This window comes from Pelobates fuscus, chromosome 2 (assembly GCF_036172605.1).
Source record: "Pelobates fuscus isolate aPelFus1 chromosome 2, aPelFus1.pri, whole genome shotgun sequence".
NCBI classification, from domain to species: domain Eukaryota; kingdom Metazoa; phylum Chordata; class Amphibia; order Anura; family Pelobatidae; genus Pelobates; species Pelobates fuscus.
In genome coordinates this window covers 2,634,453-2,647,289 of record NC_086318.1, presented here as the reverse complement: position 1 = coordinate 2,647,289, position 12,837 = coordinate 2,634,453, and the positions used below count along the sequence as shown (strand labels likewise).

The window sequence follows — 12,837 nt, the reverse complement described above, 5'->3', positions numbered from 1 at the left end:
GCTACTGTAATTATATCTATCCTTTCCTTCTGCACCACTATCACTACCAGACCTGCTACTATAATTATATCTATCCTTTCCTTCTGTACCACTATCCCTATCAGACCTCCTACTGTAATTATATCTATCCTTTCCTTCTGCACCACCATCCCTACCAGACCTGCTACTATAATTATATCTATCCTTTTCTTCTGTACCACCATCCCTACCAGACCTGCTACTGTAATTATATCTATCCTTTTCTTCTGTACCACCATCCCTACCAGACCTGCTACTGTAATTATATCTATCCTTTTCTTCTGTACCACCATCCCTACCAGACCTCCTACTGTAATTATATCTATCCTTTTCTTCTGTACGACCATCCCTACCAGACCTGCTACTGTAATTATATCTATCCTTTTCTTCTGTACCACCATCCCTACCAGACCTGCTACTGTAATTATATCTATCCTTTCCTTCTGTACCACCATCCCTACCAGACCTGCTACTGTAATTATATCTATCCTTTCCTTCTGCACCATCATCCTTACCAGACCTCCTACTGTAATTATATCTATCCTATCCTTCTGTACCACTATCACTACCAGACCTCCTACTGTAATTAGATCTATCCTTTCCTTCTGTACCATCATCCCTACCAGACCTGCTACTGTAATTATATCTATCCTTTCCTTCTGTGCCACCATCCCTACCAGACCTCCTACTGTAATTATATCTATCCTTTCCTTCTGTGCCACCATCCCTACCAGACCTCCTACTGTAATTATATCTATCCTTTCCTTCTGTGCCACCATCCCTACCAGACCTCCTACTGTAATTATATCTATCCTTTCCTTCTGTACCACCATCCCTACCAGACCTCCTACTGTAATTATATCTATCCTATCCTTCTGTACCACCATCCCTACCAGACCTGCTACTGTAATTAGATCTATCCTTTCCTTCTGTACCACCATCCCTACCAGACCTCCTACTGTAATTATATCTATCCTTTCCTTCTGCACCATCATCCCTACCAGACCTCTTACTGTAATTATATCTATCCTATCCTATCCTTCTGTACCACTATCACTACCAGACCTCCTACTGTAATTAGATCTATCCTTTCCTTCTGTGCCACCATCCCTACCAGACCTCCTACTGTAATTATATCTATCCTTTCCTTCTGTACCACCATCCCTACCAGACCTCCTACTGTAATTATATCTATCCTTTCCTTCTGCACCATCATCCCTACCAGACCTCCTACTGTAATTATATCTATCCTATCCTTCTGTACCACTATCACTACCAGACCTCCTACTGTAATTAGATCTATCCTTTCCTTCTGTACCACCATCCCTACCAGACCTGCTACTTCAATTATATCTATCCTTTCCTTCTGTGCCACCATCCCTACCAGACCTCCTACTGTAATTATATCTATCCTTTCCTTCTGTACCACCATCCCTACCAGACCTCCTACTGTAATTATATCTATCCTTTCCTTCTGTGCCACCATCCCTACCAGACCTCCTACTGTAATTATATCTATCCTTTCCTTCTGTGCCACCATCCCTACCAGACCTCCTACTGTAATTATATCTATCCTTTCCTTCTGTACCACCATCCCTACCAGACCTCCTACTGTAATTATATCTATCCTTTCCTTCTGTGCCACCATCACTACCAGACCTCCTACTGTAATTATATCTATCCTTTCCTTCTGTACCACCATCCCTACCAGACCTCCTACTGTAATTATATCTATCCTATCCTTCTGTACCACCATCCCTACCAGACCTGCTACTGTAATTAGATCTATCCTTTCCTTCTGTACCACCATCCCTACCAGACCTCCTACTGTAATTATATCTATCCTTTCCTTCTGTACCACCATCCCTACCAGACCTGCTACTGTAATTATATCTATCCTTTCCTTCTGTGCCACCATCACTACCAGACCTCCTACTGTAATTATATCTATCCTATCCTTCTGTACCACCATCCCTACCAGACCTGCTACTATAATTATATCTATCCTTTCCTTCTGCACCACCATCCCTACCAGACCTCCTACTGTAATTAGATCTATCCTTTCCTTCTGTACCACCATCCCTACCAGACCTCCTACTGTAATTATATCTATCCTATCCTTCTGTACCACCATCACTACCAGACCTCCTACTGTAATTAGATCTATCCTTTCCTTCTGTGCCACCATCCCTACCAGACCTCCTACTGTAATTATATCTATCCTTTCATTCTGCACCACCATCCCTACCAGACCTGCTACTGTAATTATAACGATCCTTTCCTTCTGTACCACCAGGTGCCCAGGAATGAGAATTACCCCATGATGGCATACCATTTGCAAAAGTAGGGATCCCAAGGTATTGCAAATGGGGTATGTCAAGTGTTTTTTAGTAGCTAAAGTTAGCTTTCATATTTGTGTTTTTTTGCGTTTTTGACACACAAAAAAATATGAACGATACCTTTGGCCAGTGGCTACTAAAAAAGACTGGACCAACCCCATATTGAATACCCTGGGTTCACTACTTTTGCAAATGGTATGCCATTATGGGGGTAATTCTCATTCCTGGGCTACCATACAGTCTCAAAGGCAACATAACCAATCTGGCAAATTTCAATGTGAAAAAACTGAAAAATGTAACATGCTATATTTGGCCCTGTAACTTTTCAAAACACCATAAAACCTGTACATAGGGGGTACTGTTATTTTATTGCAGTAAAAGCAAACAGTATTATGACATTGACAGTTAAACTGCCTCGCAAACTAAAAAAATGAAAAACAAAATCCTAATTTCTCACACTTTAGATTTTATTATAATAAATTGAGATATATATATATATATTTGATGTGACATGAAAGCCTGGTTTCTCCTGAATAAAATGATATACAATTAGTGTGGGTGTATTTAATATGAAAGAGGAATTACAGGTGAACAGACATATAGCGCAAATGCCAGGTTTTGTTTACGTTTAGTTTTGATCAGAATGTGTACAATTGACTCTGCCCTTAAGGGGTTAAACTCTGATATTTTTGGAAACTTTTTTTTTTTTAATGATTGATCTACAAAAAATTCTCATAAATCTCGCCCTTAATACACAGAGTTGGAGTTGCTAAAGCCTTTGTAAACCTCCTCTGCTCTGGTCCTGCGCCTCTGCCGGTACTTGTTTTTAGGTATTTTCTCTGCATACGCGTTAATATTTTGTTTCTTTTCGCAGACCAGTCACAGCCCCGAATGCCAAGACGTGTTAAAGTTTATCAGTCGGTGGTGTGGTGGCCTCCCAAACACCAGCTTCTCCTTTCAGTGAAGGACTACGTCCACACCCTGTGTATATTTCATGTGTAATAAACTTGTTATAACCTCAGCTAATGTTGTGTATGTATGAAAACTGTCACAAGGCGCAGAATAAACAGTGTGAGGGATGACAGCCACCAAATATCCAAATGGTCACAACCTACAACGTAGCTTGGCATAGACGAAGGAAGCTTGGGGTTTGTGGCTGTTAGGTGTGGAAATAACCTTATTACTTAACCCCCACTAGTCAGACATTACGGGTGGAGGTCAAGTAATATGTCGAATTTCTCTGGAATATTTAATTAGTTTAAACTTTACTTTTCCTTTAACTATAAAAGCCGCACCATTTTGTGAATTACAGATAGAGGATGGGGAAGGGATTTCTCAGAGATGTGGAGTGTAATTCTTGTGCTAGAAACCCATTGTTCTAGCTTGGTGTATGTTTAACCATTATTACAAGGGATGAAGTGGGGGGGAGGGGGGGATAAGCACTCGATACTGAGCAAAAACCATCTTCGAGAAGGAGGTGGCTGTACCTGCTGTCTGTTCTCTGATCAACAAACATTGCCATCTCTGAAAACTCAGGCTCTACAGAGCAAAACCACTACCTGTAGCTCAGTGTGCTTTTAACACAAACACACACACACACACACCTGTGCATATCTCTCCAGTGATTTATACAGACATATCTCAGAATAAATACAGTTAATATACTAAACATTTACTACCAGCTCCTACTCCACATCTACCTACAGAAGCACCGCTTAGATTTGCATATGGACAAACACCACACAAATGCAATCCTGCATTCTCTCACACAACACTATGGGCAAATCATTTGTCAAAACCACACTTTTAAAGTAACAACACAAAGGACAGAATCCACATACTTAAATACATCAGACTATCACTCCAACCCTGAGGCTTAAAAAATATATAAAAATGATGCACTACAGGGCACTGTGGGGGTGGAACCCAAGACAGACAATAGTAAAAATATGACAACATTGGAATTCCACTTACCCCTATTTGTATAGTAGCTGTTATCTTTAAGAAATGTAAAAATTGGAGGGGCGATAATAATGTTAAGGAGTTGGCTAAGATAGAGGGCAAGTGGATCTTCGATGTGAATACCTTGTCCCCAAATGGATTGAATTTAGATTTTGAGTTTATTAATTGTTTATAGAATTTATTTTTATTATTAGATTTTTCTTTTTCTGATTTTTTTTTTCTGAGATTTTTTCTCCTTTTTAGAAATATATATTGAATTTACTTGTTTATCAAGTTACTGGCTCCACTTGCTTTCTGTCTAATTGTTCTCAATATATGGGGATTTTTTGTGGTTACACATTGCTGTGTTTAACCCCTTAAGGACACATGACGTGGGACATGTCATGATTCCCTTTTATTCCAGAAGTTTGGTCCTTAAGGGGTTAAATATATGTGTACTAATGGCTTTTTACGAATATATTGTTTTATACACTTTTAAGTTTCTCTCTATTCTTAGAGAGACTGATGATAGTCAGATTTGAATCTGTACTGTGTGTACACGTCTATTTACTATTTTATATTGATTATATTTTTAATTTTTGTATTTTATCATTTTGTTACGATTTCCTGCAAATATGGAGTGTGTGGTTGCTATGGGAACTCAATTACAACATTAAGGAGTAACCTACATCCTGAACGCCGCGTTTCAGCGTGCATTCCAGCTGGCCGAAAACCGGAAGTGACGTCACGCGCAAAACCGGAATTGATGTCACGCCGGTATGAAATTTAATCCAGGTGAATGGCAAAGATAGGACCTATATAAGAAGACTCAACAGGACATGGAGACAAGCACTGGAAGAAGGCTGCTAGCCGAAACGCGTCTGCTGTGACTTTATATACCTGTTGTTTGTTATTTTATGTGTATTTCCACACTCTGGGCTACTATACAAATAGGGGTAAGTGGAATTCCAATTTTGTCATATTTTTACTATTGTCTGTCTTGGGTTCCACCCCCATAGTGCCCTGTGGTGCATAATTTTTATATATTTTTTAACAATAAATATATTTTGCACTTACACTTGGAGTCTCATCTACCTGAATCACCTGGATCGCTAGCCAGTATTTTGCACCTCTGAGCCTGATTTACAGAGCCTGGTACGGCTCTTGAGAATGTGAGTGAGAGTCATATATTCATCTATTATTCATCAGTCATTATACAGTTTGCACTATGCTGTTTTTTTTTATTTTTTTTCTTGTTTTAGTCTATATCACAATCAAGCTCTACGCTGTTTGTATTACAATCAAGTTCCATATTGGTAATATTACCCATTTTTGCTGTGATCACATTGGGGAGGTGTATATACTGGCATATGTCTCTTTAAATGGTATATCTTTTATTTAGCATGTTTCACGTACCATGCCTGTCTCATGATTTGACGTACGACGACTTTAGCGGGTTAACTCGTACATAGGCAATCAACTACCTACTCAGTCTATGAGTATGTCGAATCGTACAAGCTTGTTTAAGTCTTAACATGTTTCATGTTCTCATTATATAAAAAAATGTGCAATGTTTTTTGATGCCATACTAATGTTAACGTATGTCTACATGTTTGCTTGCACCAGCTATTGTGGCAGTGCAAATCTGGTTGTTCACCCTATGCACAAATAAAATAAAGAATTGAAAAAAAAAAAAAGAAGAAAAGGGCAATTAAAGCAGATAAATCAGATGCATCCTATAAAAGATATAAGGAAGCCACTAATGTGCGCAAAAATGCGATTAGATTAGCTAAACGTCAAAATGAAAAAAAAATAAAGAGAGCAAAACAAACCCCAAAGCATTAAGTACATACATTCTAAAAAAAAATATTAAAAAATGAAAGTGTAGGTACACTAAAAACTGAAATGGGGGTGTTAGTTAATGAAGACCAGGAAAAGGCAGGAATTTTAAATAACTATTTCTCTGTATATATTAAGGAAGACAGGGCCGCCACCAGAAATTTTGGGGCCCCTAACTGAGCTCAGGGTCTGGGCCCCTGGGGGCCCGCCTCCAAAACCGCCCACAGAGACCGCCTCCAAATCCCGCCCACAGGAATACACACACAGACACAAACACATTCACTGATACAAAAGGACACAGATACACACACACACACACTGATACATACTAACAGACACATACTGATACGCATATAGGCATACATACTGACACACAAATACTGAGACATACACACATATACAGACACACAGGCGTACATAGTGACAGACACATACTAACATAGATACAGACACACATGCATAAGGACATACAGACACAGACACATTCATAATGACATACAGACAGACATTCATACTGACATACACACATTCATACTGACATGCAGACATACATACACTGACATTCATACACACATAATGACATGCATACAGATAGACATACAGACATACATTCATACTGGCATCCATACAGACACTGACATCCATACATACACACATTCATAATGACATACATTCATACTGGCATACATGCATTCATACAGACAGACATACACACATTCATAATGACATGCATACATACATACATACACTGACATTCATACACATAATGACATGCATACAGATAGACATACATTCACACACAGACACACAGACAGACATACACACAGACAGACATACACAGACATAGACAGACATACACACACACAGACAGACAGAACACACAGACAGACATACATACACAGACAGACAGACATACACACACAGACAGACAGACATACATACACAGACAGACATACACAGACAGACAGACATACACACACAGACATACACACAGACAGACAGACAGACAGACATACACACAGACAGACATACACACAGACAGACAGACAGACATACACACAGACATACATTCACACAAACATACATACACACATACATACATACATACACACATACATACACATATACATACATACACACACACAGACAGACATACACACAAACAGACAGACAGACATACACACAGACAGACAGACATACACACAAACAGACAGACATACATACATACACACAAACATACATACATACACACATACATACATACACACATACATACATACACACAGACATACATACACACAGACATACATACACACAGACAGACATACACATAGACATACATACATACACACAAACAGACAGACATACACACAAACAGACAGACATACACACAAACAGACAGACATACACACAAACAGACAGACATACATACACACAAACATACATACACACATACATACATACATACACACAGACAGACAGACAGACATACACACAGACAGACATACACACAGACAGACATACACACAGACAGACATACACACAGACAGACATACACACAGACAGACATACACACAGACAGACATACACACAGACAGACATACACACAGACAGACATACACATAGACAGACATACATACACACAGACATACATACATACACACAAACAGACAGACATACACACAGACAGACAGACATACACACAGACAGACAGACATACACACAGACAGACAGACATACACACAGACAGACATACAGACAGACATACACACAGACAGACACACAGACAGACAGACATACATTCACACACACACACACAGAGCTCATTTTCCAGCCACCCTCCTGTTTCTTACCTTGTCTTTGCAGGAGGGTGGCTGGCTGGGGCTGATGGGACTGTCAGTCGGCTGGCTCTCCCTCTTCATTGTCGGGCGGGCGGGGCTCTCCCTCTTCATTGTCGGGCGGGCAGGCTGTCGGGTAGGCGCTCCCTCCTCCCGCGCGGAGTGAGCTGGGAGGAAGTGACTACGTCCTCCCAGCAGCACTTGCGCTGCGGCGGCAATTTATTTTTTAAAGGGGCCCGGTCGCGCTATACCACGGCCACAGCGCTGACCGGGCCCCTGAAGATATGGGGCCCATCGGGTGGCCCTAAGGCCACCCGATGGGCCCCATCAGCGTGCGGGCGCCGCAGTTCCGCTGCTACACGTGGGGCCCGGGCGGCCGGGCCCCCCAGGGCCGCCGGGCCCGTGACAACCGTTATGGTTGTCACCCCCTGATGGCGGCCCTGAAGGAAGAACCCATGGCAATAGATGTGCAGGTGATTGCTGCTAAAAATGTGCGAATAATTGTGATTAGTTAACTCAAGGTGCTGCAACTAAAGAAAGTTGATAGAGACAAAGCTCCAGGGCCTGATGGTATTCATCCACAAGTACTTAAGTAACTAAGTGTAGAAATGAGTGAACCTCTGTTTTTAATCTTTCAAGATTCTTTTTTTCCAGGAAGTGTTCCGGAGGATTGGAGGAAGGCAGATGTGGTTCCTATATTCAAAAAGGGTTCAAAATCCTTGCCTGGAAATTATAGACCTGTAAGTTTAACTTCTGTGGCTGGGAAAATATTTGAAAGGTTATTAAGGGATAATATTCAAGAATTCCTTGAGAAGAACATGGTTATCAGCAAAAAAACAGCATGGTTTTATGAAGCACAGGTCATGTCAAACGAACTTGATTGCGTTCTACGAAGAAGTTAGAAGGATAGATCAGGGTGTTGCAGTGGATGTGATCTATTTGGAATACACAAGCAACATATACCCTTAACCCCTTAAGGACCAAACTTCTGGAATAAAAGGGAATCATGACATGCCACACGTCATGTGTCCTTAAGGGGTTAAAGGATCACTATAGGGTCAGGAACACAAACGTGTTAACACTACAATCTAGCCCCCCTGGACCCCTCATGCCTCCATAAATATAGTAAAAATATTACTGTATTCAAGCCTGAAGCTGTAAATCTGCATGCTGTCAGAAAAACAAGCAGTCTGCTGACATGTGGTAGCCTGATCCAATCACAATGCTTCCCCATAGGATTGGCTGAGACTGACAAAGAGGCAGATCAGGGGCAGAGCCAGCATGATTCAAACACAGCCCTGGCCAATCAGCATCTCCTCATAGAGATGAATTGAATCAATGAATCTCTGAGGAAAGTTCAGTGTCTGCATGCAGAGGGGGGAGATACTGAATCACAGGATGCTGTGCACAGTGCTGCCCTGTGCTCTGCTGACAGCAGATCTGAGTGCATGGAGGCATATTATGCCTCCATCAACTCCGAAGTCCCTCTGGTTCACTCTGAGTGACTGCAACTGGAGGTGTTCCTAGCTTTCAATGTAAACACTGTATTTTATCAGAAAATACAGCGTTTACATGAGAGGCTGCAGGGAGCTATAGTTCTCACCTGAACAACCTCATTAAGCTGAAGTTGTTCAGGTGACTATAGTGTCCCTTTAATGGCAGCGAATTAGGGATAACAACACACGAAAAGGACTTGGGAATTGTTATAGACAACAAACTGTGCAACAATGTGCAATGTCAATCAGCAGTGGCCAAGGCCAGTAAGGTATTGTCATGCATGAAAAAGGGGCATCCATTCTCGGGGTGAGGATATAATTTTGCCTCTATAAATCACTGGTAAGACCACACCTTGAATATGCTGTGCAATTTTGGGCACCTGTTCTAAAGAAGGATATTATGGCACTAGAAAAAGTGCAGAGACGAGCTACAAAATTAATAAAAGGAATGGAACATATCAGCTATGAAGAAAGGTTAACAAATTTAAACCTATTTAGTTTAGAAAAAACGTCGCCTGAGAGGGGATATGATAACATTATACAAATATATTCGGGGCCAGTACAAACCATTGTGTGGAAATCTATTCACAAACCGGACTTTACATAGGACACGAGGCCATGCGTTTAGACTGGAAGAAAGAAGATTTCGTCCAAGGCAAAGGAAAGGTTTTTTTTTTTTTTTACTGTAAGAACAATAGGGATGTGGGATTCTCTGCCTGAAGAAGTGGTTTTATCAGAGTCCATACAGACGTTCAAACTGCAACTAGATGCATACTTGCAAAAACAGAATATTCAAGGATATAATTTTTCAATGTAGGGTAATAGCTGCTTGTTCCAAGGATAATTGGAAGTACTTCAAACTGGGTTTGTTTGCCTTCTTTTGGATCAAAAGCAAAATACAAATATGAGGAAGGCTGAACTTGATGGACGCAAGTCTCTTTTCAGCTATATAACTATGTAATTAAACTGTTAATAGCTTCCGACTGATTCCTCTCTTGCAACTGTAATTAGTCTAATACTGCCCAAATGGCCTTAGCTTTTGTGTCACTACCCCACTCCCTCTAGCATGTAAGCTCATTGAGCATGGCCCTCAACCCCTCTGTTCTTGTGTGTCCAACTTGTCTGGTTACAACTACATGTCTGTTTGTCCACCCACTGTAAAGCGATACGGAATTTGTTGGTTCTATATAAATAACATAATAATAGAGGGAGTGGGGTATAGTGACATAGTAACAGAGGGATTGAGGCCCTGCTCAGTGAGGTTACATGTTAGAAGGAGTGGGGTATAGTGACACAGTAACAGAGGGATTGAGGGCCCTGCTCAGTGAGGTTACATGTTAGAAGGAGTGGGGTATAGTGACACAGTAACAGAGGGATTGAGGGCCCTGCTCAGTGAGGTTACATGTTAGAGGGAGTGGGGTATAGTGACACAGTAACAGAGGGATTGAGGGCCTGCTCAGTGAGTTTACATGTTAGAGGGAGTGGGGTATAGTGACAGTAACAGAGGGATTGAGGGCCCTGCTCAGTGAGTTTACATGTTAGAGGGAGTGGGGTATAGTGACACAGTAACAGAGGGATTGAGGCTCTGCTCAGTGAGATTACATGTTAGAGGGAGTGGGGTATAGTGACACAGTAACAGAGGGATTGAGGGCCCTGCTCAGTGAGGTTACATGTTAGAGGGAGTGGGGTATAGTGACACAGTAACAGAGGGATTGAGGGCCCTGCTCAGTGAGTTTACATGTTAGAGGGAGTGGGGTATAGTGACACAGTAACAGAGGGATTGAGGGCCCTGCTCAGTGAGTTTACATGTTAGAGGGAGTGGGGTATAGTGACACAGTAACAGAGGGATTGAGGGCCCTGCTCAGTGAGTTTACATGTTAGAGGGAGTGGGGTATAGTGACACAGTAACAGAGGGATTGAGGGCCTTGCTCAGTGAGTTTACATGTTAGAGGGAGTGGGGTATAGTGACACAGTAATAGAGGGATTGAGGGCCTGCTCAGTGAATTTACATGTTAGAGGGAGTTGGGTATAGTGACACAGTAACAGAGGGATTGAGGGCCTGCTCAGTGAGGTTACATGTTAGAGGGAGTGGGGTATAGTGACACAGTAACAGAGGGATTGAGGGCCTGCTCAGTGAGGTTACATGTTAGAGGGAGTGGGGTATAGTGACACAGTAACAGAGGGATTGAGGGCCCTGCTCAGTGAGTTTACATGTTAGAGGGAGTGGGGTATAGTGACACAGTAACAGAGGGATTGAGGGCCTGCTCAGTGAGTTTACATGTTAGAGGGAGTGGGGTATAATGACACAGTAACAGAGGGATTGAGGGCCTGCTCAGTGAGTTTACATGTTAGAGGGAGTGGGGTATAGTGACAGTAACAGAGGGATTGAGGGCCCTGCTCAGTGAGTTTACATGTTAGAGGGAGTGGGGTATAATGACACAGTAACAGAGGGATTGAGGGCCCTGCTCAGTGAGTTTACATGCTAGAGGGAGTGGGGTATAGTGACACAGTAACAGAGGGATTGAGGGCCTGCTCAGTGAGTTTACATGTTAGAGGGAGTGGGGTATAGTGACACAGTAACAGAGGGATTGAGGGCCTGCTCAGTGAGTTTACATGTTAGAGGGAGTGGGGTATAGTGACACAGTAACAGAGGGATTGAGGGCCTGCTCAGTGAGTTTACATGTTAGAGGGAGTGGGGTATAGTGACACAGTAACAGAGGGATTGACAGCCCTGCTCAGTGAGTTTACATGTTAGAGGGAGTGGGGTATAGTGACACAGTAACAGAGGGATTGAGGGCCCTGCTCAGTGAGTTTACATGCTAGAGGGAGTGGGGTATAGTGACAGTAACAGAGGGATTGAGGGCCCTGCTCAGTGAGCTTACATGTTAGAGGGAGTGGGGTATAGTGACACAGTAACAGAGGGATTGAGGGCCTGCTCAGTGAGTTTACATGTTAGAGGGAGTGGGGTATAGTGACACAGTAACAGAGGGATTGAGGGCCTGCTCAGTGAGTTTACATGTTAGAGGGAGTGGGGTATAGTGACACAGTAACAGAGGGATTGAGGGCCTGCTCAGTGAGTTTACATGTTAGAGGGAGTGGGGTATAGTGACACAGTAACAGAGGGATTGAGGGCCTGCTCAGTGAGTTTACATGTTAGAGGGAGTGGGGTATAGTGACACAGTAACAGAGGGATTGAGGGCCTGCTCAGTGAGTTTACATGTTAGAGGGAGTGGGGTATAGTGACACAGTAACAGAGGGATTGACAGCCCTGCTCAGTGAGTTTACATGTTAGAGGGAGTGGGGTATAGTGACACAGTAACAGAGGGATTGAGGGCCCTGCTCAGTGAGTTTACATGCTAGAGGGAG

At 42.2% G+C, this 12,837-nt stretch overlaps 1 protein-coding gene across 1 annotated transcript in view; it reads left to right on the top strand.

The window, feature by feature from the left end:
• Nucleotides 1-3,378, top strand: part of IFT172 (intraflagellar transport 172) — a 255,466-nt gene extending 252,088 nt beyond the window's left edge. Inside the window, exon 40 of the mRNA XM_063441063.1 lies at nt 3,232-3,378. Within this exon, the coding sequence (XP_063297133.1) occupies nt 3,232-3,321 (90 nt within the window). The 3' untranslated portion in view covers nt 3,322-3,378. The remainder of the gene's footprint in view (nt 1-3,231) is intronic.
• The last annotated feature ends 9,459 nt before the right edge of the window (nt 3,379-12,837 follow it).